General features: G+C 47.2%; 6 protein-coding genes across 6 annotated transcripts; 3 read left to right on the top strand and 3 right to left on the bottom strand.

Annotated features, from left to right (window-relative positions):
* Nucleotides 1-1,626: 1,626 nt before the first annotated feature.
* Nucleotides 1,627-5,498, top strand: PHALS_01818 (Nucleotide excision repair protein RAD16; the record flags this gene model as incomplete). Its single annotated transcript, XM_024716283.1, has 8 exons — nucleotides 1,627-2,508; nucleotides 2,562-2,654; nucleotides 2,719-3,787; nucleotides 3,854-3,968; nucleotides 4,036-4,189; nucleotides 4,251-4,838; nucleotides 4,905-5,185; nucleotides 5,255-5,498. The coding sequence occupies 8 exons, from the start codon at nucleotides 1,627-1,629 to the stop codon at nucleotides 5,496-5,498; spliced, it is 3,426 nt and encodes a 1,141-aa protein (XP_024581897.1).
* Nucleotides 5,499-5,706: 208 nt separating this feature from the next.
* PHALS_01817 (mei2-like protein) lies at nucleotides 5,707-8,219 on the bottom strand (the record flags this gene model as incomplete). Its single annotated transcript, XM_024716282.1, has 2 exons — nucleotides 5,707-7,536; nucleotides 7,605-8,219. The coding sequence occupies 2 exons, from the start codon at nucleotides 8,217-8,219 to the stop codon at nucleotides 5,707-5,709; spliced, it is 2,445 nt and encodes an 814-aa protein (XP_024581896.1).
* A 70-nt stretch (nucleotides 8,220-8,289) lies between these two features.
* Nucleotides 8,290-9,773, top strand: PHALS_01816 (nicotinate-nucleotide diphosphorylase; the record flags this gene model as incomplete). Its single annotated transcript, XM_024716281.1, has 5 exons — nucleotides 8,290-8,365; nucleotides 8,435-8,529; nucleotides 8,604-8,699; nucleotides 8,732-8,912; nucleotides 8,986-9,773. The coding sequence occupies 5 exons, from the start codon at nucleotides 8,290-8,292 to the stop codon at nucleotides 9,771-9,773; spliced, it is 1,236 nt and encodes a 411-aa protein (XP_024581895.1).
* Nucleotides 9,774-9,815: 42 nt separating this feature from the next.
* PHALS_01815 (uncharacterized protein) lies at nucleotides 9,816-12,442 on the bottom strand (the record flags this gene model as incomplete). The annotated part of the gene is made up of 8 exons (XM_024716280.1): nucleotides 9,816-10,116; nucleotides 10,191-11,583; nucleotides 11,651-11,738; nucleotides 11,801-11,893; nucleotides 11,953-11,976; nucleotides 12,055-12,168; nucleotides 12,226-12,305; nucleotides 12,406-12,442. 8 exons carry the CDS (start codon nucleotides 12,440-12,442, stop codon nucleotides 9,816-9,818), a joined length of 2,130 nt encoding a protein of 709 aa, XP_024581894.1.
* On the bottom strand, nucleotides 12,441-12,863 carry PHALS_14817 (uncharacterized protein). Its single transcript, XM_024716278.2, has one exon. The coding sequence runs from the start codon at nucleotides 12,767-12,769 to the stop codon at nucleotides 12,464-12,466; it is 306 nt and encodes a 101-aa protein (XP_024581893.1). The 5' UTR covers nucleotides 12,770-12,863; the 3' UTR covers nucleotides 12,441-12,463.
* PHALS_01814 (uncharacterized protein) lies at nucleotides 12,864-13,895 on the top strand (the record flags this gene model as incomplete). Its single annotated transcript, XM_024716277.1, has 5 exons — nucleotides 12,864-13,025; nucleotides 13,138-13,203; nucleotides 13,266-13,325; nucleotides 13,394-13,632; nucleotides 13,706-13,895. 5 exons carry the CDS (start codon nucleotides 12,864-12,866, stop codon nucleotides 13,893-13,895), a joined length of 717 nt encoding a protein of 238 aa, XP_024581892.1.
* Nucleotides 13,896-20,969: the final 7,074 nt, after the last annotated feature.

The raw sequence follows: 20,969 nt of genomic DNA, 5'->3' as shown, positions 1-20,969 counted from the left end.
AAAAATTGATTCTCCTCGTCTTTTCTTTCGAAACTCGCAAAGCTCAGCAATAGCTGTCGCGCTTAACATAGCTAGCTCCCTAGAAATCGGTGATGTTCCACCACCATCTAGCCAATACTCTCTCAAAAGTGTCTCATCAGCGCATTTTCAATCCCAGAGAGCGCAGATAGAAACATTGTAACCGCTTTCGGGTCATGGGCCACAAATTTTGCTATCACCTCATCGGTTTCCCCAGGGCCAGATATGTGGAAGTCTCGTTTCCATCCTCACAGCTCCCGCCGGATTTTGTATTTTTTATCTTTTAACGTTTAGTGCAACGGGCTGTCGCTCACACTTGCATTTAGTTCGCGTAAAGTAAAACACACAAATGCCGTCCCAAGAGTAAGAATCAGTTACTTAAAACAAGATGTGCTTAATTGAAGAGCTAAAGTGAAACTATGCACATATCTTTATCATAAAACGTTTTAAGCGCATTGCGCGAAAGAGACAGCCCACGTGAGAGTGCTGTGCCTCTTTTTTATCCGACCCAAGTATGAATCATGACACTACATCATGAAACTCACCGTTGGTGCTTCTCAGTTTCGCTTCGTAGTCCGAAGGACGGCAAGGTAATGTAGACGTACAACACGCCCAATGACAGGATCACATACAGTTTGCTTACACTAGGCAAGCAGTGAACTTGGATTATCTGGTATTTTTGGTCAAACGAAAAATTCGACCTACAATATTCTTGATGGGTTGGAGTTATCCGTATCAGTGCATATTCTAACAACTACCCACATTGAAGGTCCGCTAAATGAGCTCAGCCAAAAAAGATTTGAATGCTGACTCATTACCAGCGCATGAGGAGACTAGCATGTCATGGCTCAACTGAGCAGAATCCAATGAAGGCCAAAATTGAATCTGAATGCATCAGATACGATCTCGAACAGCAGACGTGGTTATACTGGAAGTTTAGTCTTGACATGGCTTGAATAGCAGCTGCGTATCTAGGATCTTCAGACCGATGACAAGGCTCAAATTCTCGCATATGAAGACGATTTACATGAAATTTTGGACATCGATAGCATGTATGGATCAAATTTTTTTCGTGCTAGCAGATAGTAATGTGAGTTACGTTTTTCGGTTTTCGTGAAGTCGTCATTCCAGCAAGTATATATTACAAATGTTGTTTGGGTAGTCATGGCGGAAGGAGCCTTCGTCACTATCGTTTTTCATTGATGCTTATCATAAAGCCCTTTTAGGCCACACGAAAATTAATCTCAATGATGACGATGACACGCTCATGTTTTTTTAGTAGAAAGTTAATACATGGTTTCATTTAGCACTTCGATTTTGCTAAACAAGCCTCGACCTTTCACATGTAGTGTAGTCTGAAAAGCCAGCTCGCTTCGTTACACAGCTGCTGTAATAACGCAATTCCACATTGTAAATTTGTAATATTATTGTTTACTTCTTAAGGAATGGTATTGTATGGTGAAGTCTAAGAGAATATTCTAAAACCAGTGCTGGCGCCAAGTGACCAAGTTTGATTTCCATCCCCGCCAAAAAGTTACCTTTTTCTGATTATTTCACAGTTGAGAGACATTAGTTTGCAAATTGAAGTAAAGAGCAAAGCTGAAACCGATGGCAAGACAAGCTCGCAGCAAAGCTGAGTCCGAGTCAGGGGACCCAATCACGAATGTAAATATGAATGTGTGCACAGTATGCGAAGAGCATTCGCAACGTGTAACAATTAGCTGTATGGACTGCACGAAGCTCTTTCATCTGGGATGCCTTACGCCTCCGCTGCGTCGCCGACCCGTTCTGGCAGACGCTTGGCGATGTTCGGACTGTGTGGGGGATGAAAAGGAAAAGAAGGTTGCGTCTCTTGGTAAGAGAAAGAGACGAGATGAAGTGCACGCTGGACAGCTAATGCATAAGAGACGTCAAGGGGCCACGAGACCCACTCAGGAGCAAGACAATGACATGATGGACAAAACGCCCGTTGTGAAGACAATGTTGAGGCCTCGGAATGGTAAGGATCTCATGAACGAGAAGGTTAAGGCCCCATTATCAGTTAAGCCTCGATTGGATGGTCGCACGGCCCGTCGCGCTGTGTTTCGTGTGGCAACAACTGATATAAGTGATGAAGGCGATGATGATGATGATGAGGATAGTGATTTTGTTGACGAGAGTATTTCTGAGGGAGATGTCGACAAAGTGGAGTTGGAGGGTTCAGAGGATGAACAACTTCCACATGCGCCAAGAAGACGCTTAGTTGTGAAGAAAACTTCTGCAAACCAGCGCAGTGGCGGGAAGGGAAAGTCAAGAAGGAAGGTGAAGGTGACAGAGGAACCATTGTCTGCTTCTATCGCACATACAACTATTCCAACAACTAACGATAGCGGCACGAGAAGCGACGCTGACTCGCTAGATATTGACGTTGTTGACGCAAGCGATGGATCGGAGGATGTGTATGATGGTCCACACTATTTTATAGAATACGCACCGAATGCTAGAGCAAAGGTGGGGTTTCTTTGCACTGTGGTCATTACCAATAAGTCTAACTGCTTTTGTAGTGCAAAAGTTGCGAACGAAGGCTTTTGGCCGGCCAGCTCCGTGTAGGCGTCAATATCCGTCATTCAATCTTTGGTGATACTACATACTATAAAGTACGTTTTGTTTTTTCGGCTCAATACATGTGCGAAGCAATGCAATTTATGTTTGGGTTGGCAGCACTTGGAGTGTACCGCGATCGGACTAAAGGTTGGACTTGCTGCCAAGCAAGCTCAACTTGACGCTGAAGTAAAGGACGAGTCACGTCCTTTGAAGACAAAAACGCACGATCCAATCGATCGCTTATCCAGACTAGAGACTGCTGATCAGGAGTTTGTTTGTGAATACATGGCAAAGAACGACGTAGATGGTGTGATGGATGAGCGTCTTCCGCTCACAGACGATCATTTTATAAAAAAGGGCCGCATGCCTGAAAAGCAGCCGTCAAAGTACTTGACAGCTACACTTCTCCCGTATCAACGAGAAGCTCTGGCTTGGATGGTTGAGCAAGAGGCGAGTGACTACAAAGGCGGCATTCTTGCTGATGAAATGGGAATGGGAAAGACTTTACAGACTATTTCACTCCTACTTGAAAATGTTCGGGAGGTTGGATCAGGAAGCAAGAAATCCTCGTCGATGGTGGGCGGTACACTTGTAGTTTGTCCTCTTGTTGCTGTCATGCAGTGGAAAAGTGAGATTGAGCGGTTTGTGGCTCCTGGTCATTTATCTGTGTATATTCATCATGGAGGTAAACGTATAGATTCCGTAAAAAGCATTGCGTCGTACGACATTGTGCTGACAACATACAGTATCATTGAAAGTGAGATTCGCAAAACGCTTGGCTGGTCAAAAGTTGCCTGCAAATACTGTGGAAAAAAATATTTGCCGGATAAGTTGGAATCACACAATAAGTACTTCTGCGGGCCGAATGCGAAGAAAACAGCTTTGCAGGGTAAGCAACAAAATAAGAAAACGCGTAAGAAAGCTGCCGGTGAAACCAGTGAAGACGATGATCAAGATTTTCTCAAGAATTCACTGCGAAAAAATAAAGGACGAGTGTATTCACGTACAAAAAAGACTGACGATAGTAAGGACGTATCCATTGACAAAACTAAAGGAAAGTCACCACTACACCAGATCAAGTGGACGCGTATTGTTTTGGACGAGGCACACTATATCAAAGACCGAAATTGCAATACTGCCCGAGGTGTTTTCGAGTTGAAGTCAACATACAAGTGGTGCTTGTCAGGTGTGGAATGACTATGTACAGATGTGGAAATGGGTGCTTACTTATTACTACTGCTTTCTTGCACAGGCACTCCATTACAGAATCGAATTGGCGAGTTGTTCTCACTTGTTCGGTTTCTTCAAGTGAAGAAATACGCATATTACCATTGCAATACATGTGATTGTCAAATGCTGGACTATAAGTATGTGTCATTAAGGCATTTATTGATGTGCGTTATCTCTGACGCGACAGTTGTTGCTTTGATGTAGTTTTCCAAACAGAAAATGTGCGCAATGTACTCATCCCGCAATCCAGCATTACTCATTTTTCAATAAAAAAATCGTGATTCCGATTCAAGCATACGGCTACGTTGGTGAGGGAAAGCTTGCAATGCAAAGGTTATATAATGAAGTCCTCCAGCACGTACGAAATTCTGTTTCCTGTAAAGTAACCTACAGTTATCTTAAAAGTGCAATTTTTGCAGATTTTACTTCGCCGAACGAAAGAAGGACGCGCAGATGACATTTCTCTACCTCCTAAACTAGTGCGCATTCGAAAGGATAGATTAGATGAGCGGGAAAATGACTTCTATGAAGCGATTTACACACAGAGCCAAGCACAATTTAACACTTACGTGTCGTCGGGGACATTGCTCAACAACTATGCCCACATCTTTGACCTACTCATACGACTTCGTCAGGCCGTCGACCATCCATATCTAGTTATTTACTCAAAGTCCAATCCGGCACTTCAGCTGCCAATTCAAGCTGCACCATTGGTGGAAGAGCTGCCTATAGATTTGATTGAATGTGCTTCTTCTGATGACAATCGATTGTGTATGATATGTCACGAATCTGTGGAAGACGGCGTAGTCGCAAAGTGTGGACACGAATCCTGTCGTGAGTGTGTGAGGGAGTTCATTGAGTCGCTTCCAACTGGTGGCGAAGCGACTTGTCCAACATGCTCAAAGCCGCTGACGGTCGACCTTTCTTTTCCTGTGGAAAAGGTTACAAGAGCTGAAAAATCTCTCGAAAATGAGTTTAGCACGTCGAGCAATCGGTTACCTAAGACTGTAAGTCTAGCTAGTTTCCATAAAAACAGCATTCTTCACCGAGTCTCCGACATAAACGCATTTCAGTCCAGCACCAAGGTCGAGGCTCTAATGCAAGAACTGGAGCTCATGCGCTTACGTGATCCGTCTGGTAAGGCGATCATCTTTTCGCAATTTGTCAACATGCTTGATCTTATTCAGCACCGTCTCCAACTCGGTGGGGTCAAATGCGTCAAACTTTCCGGCAACATGAGCATGAGTGTTCGGGACCGAATGATCACAGCTTTTCGAGACGACCCATCCGTAACTGCATTTTTGATCAGTCTGAAGGCCGGCGGTGTCGCCCTTAATCTGACCGTGGCGTCGCAGTAAGTTTTAAGTGTCGTGTGCATACGCGAGTTGAATTTTTCTTATGATTTGTATGTCATTGTTTGCAGTATTTTTCTGATGGATCCGTGGTGGAATCCTGCGGCTGAAAATCAAGCTATCGATCGAACGCATCGATTGGGGCAGTTTAAGCCCGTTCAGGCCACTCGTTTTATCATTGCTGGTACAGTTGAGGAACGAATTTTGAAGTTGCAGGAGAAGAAGCAATTGATTTTTGATGGAACCGTTGGGGGTAATGTTAGCGCTATTTGTCGCCTTACTGAAGAGGATTTGCGATTCCTTTTTGCCTCGTGAGCAGCTAATGTGGCTTCGTTATTGATGACGTAGCCACGTCGCTTTACTTAGTAGCTATTTTATATGCGAACTATTTGACATAGGCTCTACCGCCATAATCGAAGTAAGAAACAAACTATTTTCAAAAAAAAATTAGCAAGGCAAAAAGGAGCATACGAGCGCTTAACCAAATAATAGAAAGCAGGCACGATATAAGTCACTCAATGTCTCAGTGTGTGTTTTCCAACGCATTTGACGGCATCCCAGGTACCCCGTACAAAAACGACGATGCCATTTGTAAGTCGTCCGGCTGGTACGAGGAAATGTAATGTAGCGGTAAAATCTGCATGCCATGGTGCCCATTGGCTATCGGTAGAGGGGGCATGGCATGCTGACGTATCCCAAACAGTTGCTGAGGATACAATTGTTGTAGTTGCATGTGCTGTTGAGATGGAGGGTGCAAGTGCATTCGATGAGCTGCGTAGCTGCCGCCATAGTCGTCAACTCCAAACGTTCCTAACGTATGTGAAAGCTTTTTATTAGCAATCTGCTTGAGGGCTGGAAATGTTTCCGGTTGGCCTCTATTCGGACCGGAACTGCAGAAAACCAGCGGGCGATAGCTTTCGCGTTTGTCCAGCAAACTCGAATTTTGAAATCGCGCGACCATTGCTTGTTTACCCTGTAAACGCGCATACGATATGGCGCAGACCTTTTCACTGTTAAAATTGGTCCACTTTTGGCCGTTAAAATTCTTGTGAAACAATTCGATGTGCGCTGCCTCAATGAAGTTGATAAATGCGTAGCCCATGTTGCACTTGTTCTTAAAGTCAATGGGTAAGTAAAAAAAATCGTAATTGCCGCGATGGTTGCTATTGATCTCGGCAAGCAGCATTTGTTGAGTATATTTATTGGGGATGTTGCGAATCATTAAAGTCGTCCGTTTGTCTGTGCCCGATGCAACTTTCTCAATCGACAAGCTAAACTCGCCGGTGCCTTGATCATGTCGCCCAGTTGTGTGGCGTCTTGTAGAGCCATGAGCAGAATTACCACTATATGCAGCACTTGGTCGAACACAACGATCGTTGTTACCATTGCTGTATCTCATAGAAATAAATTTGGATTGATGTCCTTGTAAGTCGTAAAACGATTGCTGCTGTTGCTCTGTGATGAAAGAAGAGATCTGATTATTAGAAGATTGCAATGGAGGAACGGTTCGAAAAGACGAGTAATCGTTGGTTCGACTCAACAACGTGCTAGACGATGAGAGTATAAATCTGTTGGAATACGTCGAATCGCCAAACGTACTGGAAGAAAACGACCTATCAAGATAAGCTGATGACGAATTACTCCTGGCTCGAGGCAACTGTCGCGCCCAAATTTGCTGTTCATCTTGAGGCATCAATACCGGAGATGTGAGCTCTCCGGCGCCAGGGTACGTCATCGAGGTTGTGGATGCCATCGGACTATTGTTACCAGCACAATCTAAAAATGATGCGTTAAGCGATGACGCGACCGACGACGTTGGCGACGTCGGCGATGTCAGAAGTGACGTGCTGTTCGATGAAAAGCTTTTGTGGCGGGATCGAGTCGCTCGTGAGTGTGTGATTGCTGCTCGATTCAAAAACTCATAAAAAAGTTGAAGTTTAGAGACATCCAATGTCGGCGGCGTAGTGCGCGCCACGGAAAGCGACCCATACACGTCAAAAGCACGTGGAAGACCATTAAGTGCCACCGATATCACACGCGAGTCACTGTACTCGACAATGTACTTAGCTGCTTGCACTTCAGGCTGCAAAACACTCGCTACATGTCCAAAAAATGTGCAAACCCGGTGTATCTCGGCAGGTGTTATGGCCGATCCATAATGTGCAAAGTGCACGAGTAGTGTTGCTGAGTTGACGTCATTTGGCAATTCGTACGGCAGACAAAAACTGAGAATGTCAGTGCCGGCGCGCCAGCAATTGACTGCTGTTACTGCACTTGAGAGGTCGAAAAAGGTGCAGAAGAGCAATCCATTTTCAGTCAACTCACGACGCGTGCTTGCAACACTACCAAAGCTCTGCCAAAATAAAACCAGTCAAATTCACTGACTAAAAATGTCACAATCTAATCGGTTGTTCACCGTACTTGAAGTCGGTCTACGATGCGGCGCACATCTAGCACGTTCCATGCACCAGCAATGCAGCGCACAACCACGTGGCGAGATGCAATATCCGTCCTCATGGCGTCCCAAAGCTCCCGGAGTTCGGTTGGTCCTCTCAGTGCCCGCCAACGCTCAGTATCAGTTAGTGCCGCGTAGTCCGAAAAGCTGCGTGGACGCCTTTCCACAACTGTCGTCGTTGTCGCAGCAGTTGACGAGGCTGAGTCAAGGCTGATCTCTTCGCCTGAAGCGAAAGTTAGCGCGCGTAGCGACTGCACCAACGTATTTTCAAAGCCCCAGAGAGCATTGCTGTTAACCGTTTTGGGTGAACGTGGTAATGTCTTAGCCGCGGGCGAATCGGGCGGCGAAGTCGTAGACGGGGACTCGTCCTTCTCCTGAACCGGGTCTTCTTGTCGGTAGAAGCGGAATCGACCCGTAGTCAGATGCAGACTACTGAGATGACGAGCACGAGAACAAGTGACGCACAAATCAAGATGACAGGCCTCACAGCGTAGCGCGGCGGTGGTAGTTCCGCACACGTCGCACGGACCAGGAGAGTGATGGTCGTCGCTGTCAATGTCGCTGTTAGGGTACGCCGCCATGGCAAAGGTGGTGGGTGGGTGGGCTGGAAAGTGAAAGAGAGGATCAATGTTTTAAGATCTTTAAAGTCGGATGGAGAAGCACGCACTGCCTTCTCGTCCACTTCCGCACACTACCTTGGCCTCGGTGGTTACAGTGCGAGTGACTGGTGCGGATTCTGGGGCTGTACTTGGCGTGAGTATGGATGCCTTCAACAACAAGGAAGGATCGCTCTAAGCCAAGCCAAGTCCCACTGTGTGGCGCACTTCCACACTGGTGTGTGAAACACCCGATTTGCCGATTGATTTGGTTGCCACTTCAAGATCGACAGAAGTGTGGACTCACTGGCGGCGCAAATCTAATTGGCTCTTGTGATGTCAACACAAAGAAGTTTTTTTCGCAAACAGGCTGTGATAATAGCCGTAATTATTATGCACGTGTTTTGCTTAAATGGGCGGCCATCAATCAATAAAGCTTTTACTATGGATGAACAGTGCATAAAAGTGTGTGACAAAGTTGCTTCTGTTCTACATAGAAAGCCGTTCCTTGGGACTATGTTGCACAATTTCCATTATCAATAGATACATTTGGAAAAAATAGTATGGCTGAAATGAGCAACTTCGCACACCTGCTGCCCCCGACCTGGACCAAGCATGTCCAGCTTTGGCTTGAGGACGATATTCCGTCCTTTGACGTCGGCGGCTTTGTGGTCGGCGGTGCGTTCTTTTTGCACTTGGAATGATCTCCCATCGTATTGCGAATTCTTACTTTTATTCTGATGCCCTACAGAAACTGAGGAGACGGCACTATTAATTGGCAAATCAGAGGGTGTGCTGGCTGGTGTTCCGTTCTTTACAGAAGTTTTTCGCTCGCTAGGTTGCCAGGTAGAGTGGCTGATACACGAAGGGGATGAAGTGAAACCCAACAGCGTTCCGGGTGGTAAAGTGCCAGTAGCTAAAGTAACAGGAAAGTGTCGTCAGCTGCTACTGGGTGAGCGTACGGCTCTTAACATCCTCACTCGCGCTAGTGGCGTCGCCACACAGGCCCAAAAATCTGTAAAAGAGGCGCGCGCTCTTGGATGGAACGGCTACGTGGCTGGCACTCGAAAGACGACACCAGGTTTCCGCCTTGTCGAAAAGTACGCACTTCTAGTTGCCGGAGCCTCGACACACCGCCACGACCTGTCGCACATGGTGATGCTTAAGGATAATCACGTTTGGGTAGCTGGCAGCATCACCAAAGCTGTGCATAAGGCCAGGTTGGCAGCTGGCTTTTCAATGAAGATCGAGGTCGAGTGCCGCTGTTTCGAGGAAGCGCAAGAAGCTGCCGAGGCCGGTGCTGACATTGTCATGCTTGATAACTTCGAGCCCGAGCATCTTAAAGCCACCGCTGCCGCTCTCAAACAGCAGTTTTCGCACTTGCTGATAGAAGCCAGTGGTGGTATTACACCGGAGACGCTTAGTCTGTATGTGTCGCCTGACGTGGCTATTGTCAGCCAAGGCAAACTTACACAGGGCTACCCTTGTCTAGATTTCTCGCTAAAGATACAGAAGGCAGATGGTGTTTTGAAGCAATGATTTTATTTGTTAGATCAAGGCAACGTGTAAGTGTTTAGCTTACTACGTTGGCGTTTGTTGCGAAGAAGCAGCACGACCATTTAAGTTCATGATTAAATGCGCGAGTCTTTCGTTTAGATGCTGCACATCATTTGCTGTGCTTTTACGCTTGCTGAACTGATTTCTATTGTCTTTGTATTGCGTATTTTGCTCCTCAAGTTGCATCAACTGCACGATCTTGGCTAACCAAACGCACAACGGCGCAATTCTTTCAAGAAAAATATCTATTTTCCGTATGTTCGAGCTCACAGCACGCCATTCGAGTTCAACAAGCAATTGCACCCCAACTTCTACTTGAAAAAGCCTGTCAATAATGTTGAAGAAGGCAAAGAAGTAAGTATTTGCTTCACAATCGATGGCTGTAATAAAGCTGCTCACCTCTTTGTCCTCAAAGGCGTGAAGCGTCGAAAAACATACTCGACTGACTCAAGCACATCCGTCACAGCCGCTGTTGTGTCATTCTCATCGATTGTTTGCATATAATTATCCAGACTTTTTAAGAGCCAAAACCAAACAAGACGGAGCCGCAGAATAGTCAAACTTCCAAACTCAGCGCGATTCCGTCGAAGCCACACAGCTCCACCCCGAATATCGGATACCTTCAGCTCTGACGATACCGTCGTGAGCAATGCGGCAACTTCGTGAGCCGACTCTACGGTAATGAAAGAGTAGTACCAGCTGATAAAACGTATTGCATTATGCACCACGGATGTATCGTCGCCGCCTTGGAGTCGTGCTGTACTGCTAATATCCCCAGAAAACGCAGCGTCCAGTGCTTCATGCAACAACCACGGCCGTTCTAGCAATCCGATCCACTCATACTGCCATACACTATCTGATGCGTCGCGTGTTGCTAGAAGTCGCTTGAGATTGCAGCCTATCGTGACGAAAGCTTGGTCTCGCTGGCTCCGTGACCAGCCGTTAATTAAGTGGCTTTCTAACGGGATCTGATTCAAAAGCTGTCGACGAAAAAGATGAGCAGCATTTTGTAAGCGTGTGCTATGCGATAACATGCCAACCAGCTCCATACCACGACAGGACGAAAAAAGGTCCACATGATCCCGACACCATTCGACAAATGTCACATACAGTTGCGAGTATCGACGACAGGAAACCATTGCGTCAAATTGATACGTACTCGAGGAACTTTGGAATTGCCATCCAGGGGATAACACAGAGGTGATTGGTTTAAAAGGTGCCGCATGAGCGTCTAGCATCCTTGATTGCAAATGTGAACGCCAGCTTGGGATGTGATTTGCCCACACACGAATTTTACTCTCCATCGTCAAAGCGTCAAATAGACGTCGTTTTTGTTGGATTAAGTGCTCATCTGAGCTAAGCTTCATTAATTGTCGGTTGAACAGTCGTTGGAGGAAGGCTGTGCCTAGAGAAAACGCCTCTGTTTCTGCAGTCAACACCGCCTCCGCAAAGTGAAGGAACTGCTCATCGTTATCTAAAAGTGTAGCGCACATTTCAAGCACTTCAAAAAGCACTATCTTATCGTCCCATCGACATGCAGCTAAAAGGGATTCGTTCAAATCCATTTGCACGTCTGCTAGTCGACATGGCCCCGAAACGAACAGTTTGGTTTTCATGAGCTGTAGCGACTGAGACATGGTCGGAAGCTGAAGTAAATTTCCATTCAAATCCCCAGTTTGATTCACTGGTATGTCAAAAAGAGTTTGTATAGCCCAGTCCCGATTCGAGTGCAGCGTTATCACCGTGTCTTGGGGTAATTCAGGGTCAATAGGAAACGCGATCATCTGCAGCACTAATGTAGGAGATAAAATGTAAGTACTTTCACGGTAAAAACACATACCGAGCATGACATTACACACAGACGTCAAAAATTTCTTGTAGCTGTATCACATGAGCTTCTGGGGCCTGCAGCAGCTCGCTAAGCGCCAGAATTATTGAGCTTTGAATCTTTAATGGAGAAAATAAGGACATCAGTTGATGCTAAGAGAGATTTAAGCTGCGAGTTAAACCTCCGTCGTTTGGAGCGCGGCCTCGTAGGTCTCCAGGCTCTGCACAGCGATCGCCATCCAGGTGAAGTCCCAACAGGGTACATCTGAGGGCGGCTTTGACATTACAAAGCTTATGATCAGAAGCAAGAAGTATGGAAATATTCAAATCATACGCAAAATCTTTGATTTTCATGATACTATGAAACATCAATTTCAAAAGATTTTGCATATCATGATTTTCACATGTAACGAGTACATCATTTTGATTGTTGAACCTTTGATATTTCGTAGCTAATTATATGTCGATGAATTCCTTTGGGCTCAAGTAATGCATAGAGTACATGATCATGGCGCATCACGCTCGATTTGGACGAGGATAAAATCAATTCCTGTAAATAAAAGTTTAATGTAAGTAAGATTACTCATACAACCGGGTTTCCGCGCACCTCGCACAAAGTAGATTTGATTAGAGTCCGCGTGTTACGCACATAGGAAGCTCTCGCCGACCGTTCGACGATGCCAATATCTCAATTTTACATTTGCTCACGATGAAAAGTGATTTGTTGGCTTCACAGCTAGCTTGAAAACATATAAATATGTATCTTATGCGTTCCGGCGACCCTCACGTCGAATATGGAAGCACTCAGGCTCCGCGGGATCCATAAACTCTCCGCCCTACAGATTTTACCGAGGATGGAACGTGCCACCGTACAGTCGGTTACTACACCAGCTTATATATTGCCTGCCCATTGGTCTCAACTCTTCGGGCTTATAGCCCCAAGGATTTACGGACATTGGAAATTTATCAAGCAGTAGGCAAGTCGTTAACAGGAGTGTTGCGTCTCTTTTTATAGAGTGTTCCGCTTCTGGACTCTCCTCTGTCACCAAGCATGACACCGCCCAAGCTGACGACATGATGATGTCGATTTGCATAAACAAGCTTGAGCACTTGTTGTAGCATAGAGTGGCACTAGGTGCCCAACTGTCCATCTCCCTTCGAGCAAAGGGGGGGTAACGTGAAAGGATGTCCAGCGCAACCTGCGTCTATGGTACCAAAACCCAACTGTCCAGCCTCATTCGAGCGATGCGGGGCAGCGAGAACAGATCTACAATTCCTGGTATGAACCAAGACAGTGGCTCTGGCTCTTTGTCAGCTGTACCCAAGAACACAGCTCGGTCGTCAGCGACATACACGCCCACAACCGATGATGGAATGACAATCCTGTCGCGCGAAAAAAAACCTCGTGTGTAGCCGACCCAAGCGACTGCAGATCCAGACGCAGGACAGGGTACACAACTACCGACCGCTACAAAAGGCCACGGAGATTTGACGCGTCCATGTTGGAATTTCGGAGAAGGAGTGTGTCGAATTGGCGACACGGCTTGCTGCAGACATCATAGCCATCGATGCGCTGTATGAAGCGGTAAAAAACTGGGGTGCGCTTGCGCCACGATTTTATGGAGCTCATTCGCATTAGCTGCCCAGAGTACGCTACGTGATGGTAATCGAGACCGGACTAGCGTTATAGCGTACCTCGCCCAACAAGTTCCTGACTTCCTTTTCCAATGACCACGGCAACCAAGCTGTCCAGCAGGAGGAGGGCCTTAAACCAGCGCAATCAGCACGCCAAGATGCTGGGAGTTTCTCTTCGCATCAAAATTAAGGCCGACAAAGCTTGCTTCCTTCTGGAACACCAAGAGATCATCCTCCTCGGAGGCAAGTTTTGTTTCAGAGAGCTCAACACCCGCCTCAACATGCTCAAGTTGTATGTTTTGAGTCGTGAATCTAGCGGCGGTGATGACGACCGCAACCTGGCACGTGTTCAAACAAAAGTCCGTGCATCTCTTCGAAGGTAGTTCTGTTTGTGATCAGATCGTATCTTGCTAGGCTCATCCATGCCAAAATATGCATCGTTCTCAGCCTAGCGCACGGCTTTTAGATACCGCTCGTAGAGCACCAAGTCTCATCGGTGTAGACAGCGGCAGCTGCCAGGACAAGAAGAGACAAGCAACAGTGTCAGTCGACTGTGCAGCAGGCGCGATCGGTGCGGATATTATTTCCCAGTCGCCGAGAGCGATGTCTTTGCAGCTAGTGCTCCAGCAAGATGCTATTTAGGTATAGCTAATTGTTCCCAGTCTCGAGGAAAACCCAATGCAACTGGAATTCACGAGTAGAAGGACCGTATTATGAATTCAATAACGATGGTCGATCTTTGTCGCAGTGTACGATTTAGCTGAGCCAGCAACAGCGAGTGATGCGCATGCGGTTCGGAGTATTGCAGCTGCATGGATTTGTTTTTTTGCTTAAGTGTGACGGTAGCGATTGTGGTTGTCCTCAAAGAAATTATTGCCAGGGTAGAAGCTCGCAAAAAGCTAGATGCATCAAGATTAGGGGTGTTTGCAAAATTTCACAAGGTGGTGAGGTCATCATAATGGTACGATTGCTATAGTAAAGGAGCCGAGATCATCATTCGTCGTTGTTGAGTCCTTTTTTGAGGACACTCGGAGAGCACTGAGCATGAGAATTAAAACGGCTATTTGTACCGAAAATTCCAATCCTTCCGATTCTTCTTGTAATTCTTTAAAAAAATATCATGATAGAGGATAAAGGTACCAATATGGCGGACCGGCGAGTACGTCTTGGATTGATCATATTCCTGGATCCAGATTTTGCGCAATTCGATAACGTTTTGAGCCAAAAAACAGTGTGATTTTCCAAAGGCTTCTTTCATTCGAAGTACCAAATGTGCAGCGGGGCTGCCGTAGCTATTTCGCTTAGAGGATGCTTGGTTAAAGTCGGTAACCTTCGTTCTATTCTTAGAACTAATACGAGTGTAGCGGACTGCAATCCACTTTCTCCAAGAGTAGGTTCGGCCGTAACCTAAGGCTGATTACTTCATCCGTTTAAAATGTAAACTGTATTTCTCGGTTTATTTGCGGCAAGCCGCCTGTATCTAAAGCTATAGGTTTTCCTATCGATATAGAAAAATCTTATTGAATGTATAACTACTGGCTGGACAGCATGCTAAAGAAGAGGCTGGTCTCATACAGCAGTTCATACTCCTCAATCAAAGCCGGCAGCTCGCGGCACATGCTGTCGATCGTGGCCAGATCCATAGACCTGGATTTGCTTTATGCAGTGCGCAAACGAATGCTGTAGCGCCGCTTGAACTTCTGCACTCACGAGTACGAGACGTCTTGCGGAAGAAAAGCTCGTTTGCTTTCTTTCAGAGAGCAAATAGCTTAGAGTTGCGGAGGCTTGGTGCAGCTGATCAAACTTTGGCAAGAGCAGCTCTATGTCTGGATATTGAGGCTGACAATGGCTTCTCATTCGACAATTATTTGTGTTGTTTAAGCGCCACCGCGAGACGACGCAGATAAACGTCAAACGACCATCGGTCTTGCCGAACTCGAATAGTATTCACGAAGCAAAATTCTGGCGACGGGTTGAGTTCTTCTTTCGTGATAGGCAACCAGCTCGTGCTTCTGGCTATAGGTCAAGCTTCTGCACGCCATTTTGCGAATGAAATTTTCTGATACATGCTATTGAAACTGCGGTTCGGGATCTCCATCCATTGCTGTTAGGGCCGTGTGATTATATATCGTCCACCCATTTTGTTTCGCTTGGATTTTTGCTTCGGGTGTCTGGTTCTTACATAATTTGCTCTTATATGGTGGGTTATTCTTTCGTAAGCATACTGTACCAGGCTTTCATTGTTGCAGATGGTAATCTAATTCAGAAAGTATCTACTAAAGCGTGACTTAGGTTTGGCAGAGAAGCCTATATCTAAATCTATAGGCTTTTCTATCGATAAAGAAAACCTTATTAAATGTATGACTACTGGCAGTCCAGCCGCGTACTGACTTCTTGTTTCAGTGAAGCCAGATCAATGTGTGGTCACACCATCTTGTGTAACCCACACTCTTCCTACCAGGGCAAGTGAAACCCCGTTACAAAATGGTTTTGGTGTGACAGAGTAATTCGGCCCACTTGCCTTCAAATTTCTATCCTATCACCGTTGGTGAGCTGTGAGCGTTTACAAAAGTAGGATGTAGCCACTATTTGACGCAAACTTTGATTCTTAAAGAGGAAATATTTCATATTAAAGCGGTCGAGTTTATGTAGTACAGTGCTCTCGACACATTACCAACTGGTCATGAGGGTCTGTGACAGCTTGGGGTAAGTGGATTACGATCCACTACACTCGTACTGGTTCTAAGTATAGAACGAAGGTCACCGATCGATACCAAGCTTTCTCTAAGCGAAAGAGCTACGGCAGCCCTGCTGAAGTTGGTAACACTTGTAGTCAATCTACATCTGAGTCGTTGCGACTGACCTCTCTGTGAGGATGGAGCAATTTTCCTTTTTGCCCTAGGGCATGCAAGACGGGTCTAAAAAGCTGATGTCTCTGCTTGGCCCTGAGGGCGCGCAACACCTTGCTTGGCAAGGACCTGAACCGATCAGCGCGGGCCTAGATGCGTTTACAAGCTATGAAAATGCTCTACTAGAGCACCTGCAGCAGAAGATGTCGGCATCGACTGCGTCCAAGACGCCACCGTCGGCTACGAATGACTTTCCCCGACCAAGCCGTTCATGGTGAGTGTTAAGACGTTTATGGGCAAGGACGGAGAGAATCACCTGCTCTGGGTGAGGGAGGTCGAGATGGGCATGGCGTCCGTCATTATCCAGACCGAGCAATAGCGCGTGGTGCTAGTTATCGCCAAGCTCGGGGGTCTAGCTTGAGAATGGGCACTGACGTGCGGCACTTCGGTCGAAGCGGCGTTACCTTCTTGGACGGAGCTGAAGCTGCAGTTTTAAATAGTGTTCTCGCCGCCAAACCAGGCATTTCGCATGCGATCGTGGTTCCTTGCCACCCGACAGGGAAAGAATGATTTGGTGAGTGTGATGTTTGGATTGATCGTGATAGGCACATCATGTATGCAACGGAGTACGTACCTATTAGGGTAAAGGGAAAGAATGTGAGCTGCCAGCCTTGTGCTATGAACAGTCTGCTTGACACCATCGGTGCACGGAATCCATTTTGCGTGATTGGTTTTCGGAGCCATAAACTCGCTATACCGTCACCGTCCAAAGGTGTCCGGGACCGCCGCAAGATGAGTCTTCTTGCTCAAATGGTTGACGAAGACCACGACACCCGTTTGGCCCGCCGAGACCTTCGGCAGATCAAACGCAAAGTTTACCGATACCCTCCAGGTGTTGGATTACCAACACCTGGAGGGTATCGGTAAACTGGTCAACGGCGCCGCCGCATTCAGAGAGGTTTTCACCCTTTGACACGTCTCACACGTGCGGAAATAGGTGCTCGTCCATTTTATAGCTTAGGCCGCCAGTAGTGGTAACTCACTGAGCTGTAGGTCTATTCACGACCAAGATGACTACTGTGTTGGATATCGTGGGCCTCATAGAGGATACGGTACTTCAAATCGTCATTGTGAGAATTACAATTCGTGGCGTATCCGTCGAGTCGGTGCTAGAATACAGCAATTCATATTCAATGAAAATAGGTGCAACTGTACACGCAGTCGCGACGATAACTTCTTGTCCGGGCTCCCAAACTCCTTGGTTCTGAAAGCTTGTAGCGGTGCTACGCACATAACATCACCCGCGTACACGGCACGGATCAAATTTGTCACGGACGACGTCACTGTATTGACATGAGCAAGCTCATAATCTAGTCTACGTGACGACGCATCAGCCAAAGCATTATGCTTTCCTGAGTCATACTTCACCTCAAAGTTATATTCTGCGAAGAAGGAGAGCCACCTGGTTATCCTCTGCGAGAGGGGAGGCGATCGAGTCGCCGTGCGTTGTGAAGCATGATCTGTGAAGATCACGAACGGCATGGAGCCGAACAGGTGCACCATGAACTTGACAAGTACATATTTCATCGAAAGGAATTCCTTGTCATGAACTGGGAAGTTCTTCTCTGCAGTCATGAGCTGGCGAGATTCGAACGCGATCACCCGATCTCGCCCTCGGTGTTTGCTTGCAGCAGTGCACAGCCGATGGCAAAGTCCGAAGCGTCCCAAACGGCACTGAAAGGACGATCATATTGGTGCATGAAGGAGGCTGTCATTGACTCTGTCAAAAGCCTCGTGATGCTCGGTGTCCTAACATCATTCCGCATCCTTCTCAAGAAATCATCGACGACGGCTTTGCCATTTCTGCGCTGTTCTTGATGTACTTGTGCAACTAGTTGACTAGTCCAGGCCACTGACGCAAGTTGTTCTTTGAAAGCGGCAAGTCTATGATGGCCTTGACCCTAGCGGGATCCGCTCAAACGCCACGCTTCTCGATGAAGCACCGGATTTCTTCGGCACCAAAGATGCACTTGTCTGCATAAGCATACAACTTATTCTAGCGCATGCACTCGAGCACCGCTCACAAATGGACGAGGTGGTTCTCTTCATCTGTCCTCCCGTGCACCACACGACTGTGGACGAAGATATCGTCGAAGAATGTCTGTGCAAACGCCCGATGGGGTCTGAACAACTGCGTTGCAAGACGATAAAATGTTGCTAGTGCATTTGGCACCCCTTAGGTCATCACCAGCCACTCCCAGAGCATGCTACTGAGTGTACTCATTACTGTAAGGAGCATAATACTCGTTCTCACGAGCAATTGGTAATACTCAACGAGCAAGCCGAGCGCAATGTACTTTGGCAATTCAACCATGTTGTCTGGAGAACATCCCTCCTAAGAATCGGCGTCTGTGCCGGATCGGTGGCAGCGTTTAGCTTATTGTAACCGTGAACGATACGCCACTTGTCGTTCGGTTTCCGGACACAAAAAGTGGGTGTCGAATGGGGAGACTTGCTCTCACGCACCATTCCTATGTCAAGCTGCACGAAAAAAGGCGTCAATAACGTCACACTGCTCCTTGGGCAGGGACCATTGGCGTGTTACGTCGTATTTGGCTCCCAGAACCAGGTCAATCTCATGAAGTACACCTCGGTCCGGAGGTAGAACCGACAGCGGGTTTTTGGAGACGACGTCTTGCAATTACTTCACCAAAGGATAGTACGAATACAAGAAATTCGTTAGGATTGACGATTCGCATCTTGCGCTCAACACCCTCTTCGGAGGCATCTAAAGCAAGGCACTTCAGATGCGCGTGGAATGGCAGGTTATCCTTTGGACGAAGGCTGCGAAGCTAGCAACTTTCCGTCGGATGTTGTGAATAACATCAGGGCTCCGATTGTGCAGGAAGTTTGGCTGGCACTGGACGATGCTGGGTGCGTGTTCCCACCGGTTTTGCCGAACGTACAGCCTCTGTGAAAAGGCACAGCGACGCCATATGCTAGCTGCAAGACGCAGGGCGTCAAACCTGGCCCCGGATAAGTCCACCGTAGACGATAGATCACAGCTATACACCCATGTCAACGGTGTGACGAGGGGGAAGACAGCGACGTTACCCTCGAGGCTATTCCTGCGGTGGATGCCCATCTTGAGCTGGACGAGATGTCCTTCGAAGAATTCAGCGGTGCCTTAAAAGGCAGACGACTTAGCCAAAGTGGTCATTATACGCCCGGAAGAGAAGATCAACTCGTCGTCGCTTCTGAATAAAGATGTTCTGGAGGACACCAATAAGTTTTGCGTCGGCCATTTATGATCGATGCTCCACGATGGAAGGAAGTCAGCTGTATGCCGAGGCGCTGAAGGCGCGGTTGAGTGAAATCGTAAGAGCCCGCTTAGCGACGGGGACACGTGTCACGCTTCCGAAGTTTCCTGTGGAGCTCGGTGTCAAGTTTTTCCGACTTTGATAGCGTGGAACGCTGCTTAGTCTTATACTTGGATTCAAGTATGGCCTTATTATCTGTATGGCATGGCTCACGTCTCCTGGTGAAGCTTTAGTAAGTCATAAAACCACCTCTGTTGGAGGGCAAAAACGCTATTGGTGGGGGCACTGGACCAAGACGGGAGATCATTGTATCCGAGTTGGTCTACAGCGAAGGCTTATCGGACTGGAGTCCCGAGCATGGCTCGCGGGCTGAACGTGGAGTGGCACGTAACCCACAGAGCGCTGTTCAAGTATCGGAGTAGTCGCTGCATGCCGCGTATGGCATGGCCGGCCAAGGCATCGAGAGCGAGGCTCCAGTGATGCACGTGGGGTGGCACAAAGTTTTCTGAGCACTGTTCACATCTCGAAGCAGTCGCTGAATGCCATGAGTGGCATGGTCGGACGAGGTCCGGAGTCGATCAGGATTTTCCATGCTCAAAGCTTTTCACGTTCGCTTCCACAAAGCTCTTAAGGCCTGCTGACCTCTACCACCTTGAGGATCAACAAAACATAGTTATTCCCCAGTAGGCCCCCCGCGCCAACTGGGTGTTGTCGTTTCACCACAACAAACCAGAAGACTCGTGAGAAGTGGGACGTCTACTCGATGAAGCTCGACGCACCTTGCGCAGGGGACAACCAATCCGAAAGTGACGGGTGTCTCCTCAGACAAATCACCGTGGGGTGTTCGAACGCTGCTCGGCAGCTCAAAGCTCCGCCTTCTAGTTCTCAGCATAGCTGAGATCCATCGGCTCAGGCCCGCTCGACGAGCTGCTACAGTGTGCATTCCACCCAGAGTCGTGCCGACTTGAAGTTGAATATTCGCATTCAATGCCATATTCACTGCTTCCTAGGTACACACGGGCGACTTCCATTTTGGCCACGCCAGTGCGGAGGCCTTCCATAAAGACGACCACTGTGACCATCTCGACAAAAAGATCGGCTGCCATACCGACGATTAGAGTTCGCAACTCTTGGGCAAAGTCCTCATACTAGTCGAATTGAGCGCTCGTGGACGCAAACTCACTTGCGCCCACACCTGTATCAATGCAAGTTTGTCGTCTTGCTGCTGTATAGGATGTCGAGATTTTGCAAGAATACATTGCTGATAATTGTATTTGGATGGATTGAAGGCACGCGCGGGTTTGATGTTGCGTCCTAAGTATCAAAGTGATTTATGAATCGTTAAGACATTGAATGAGGCACATTATGGATTTTACGAATAAAAGACTTCTACTATTACAAGCCCCCATCGAATTTTCGACAATGTTCTAGAAATAAAAGACCGCTTCGATTAAAAGACCTCTTCAGATAAAAGGCCGCTGTAAACACCTTAGCATTGGGCCGTTGTTTTGAAATCGACCATGCGTCAATCGGAAAGAAGCAGGAGA

This window comes from Plasmopara halstedii, assembly GCF_900000015.1.
Source record: "Plasmopara halstedii genome assembly, contig: Scaffold_1594, whole genome shotgun sequence".
Lineage (NCBI taxonomy): Eukaryota > Oomycota > Peronosporomycetes > Peronosporales > Peronosporaceae > Plasmopara > Plasmopara halstedii.
Note: the sequence above shows the minus strand (reverse complement) of the source record. Positions and strands in the feature narration are given on the sequence as shown.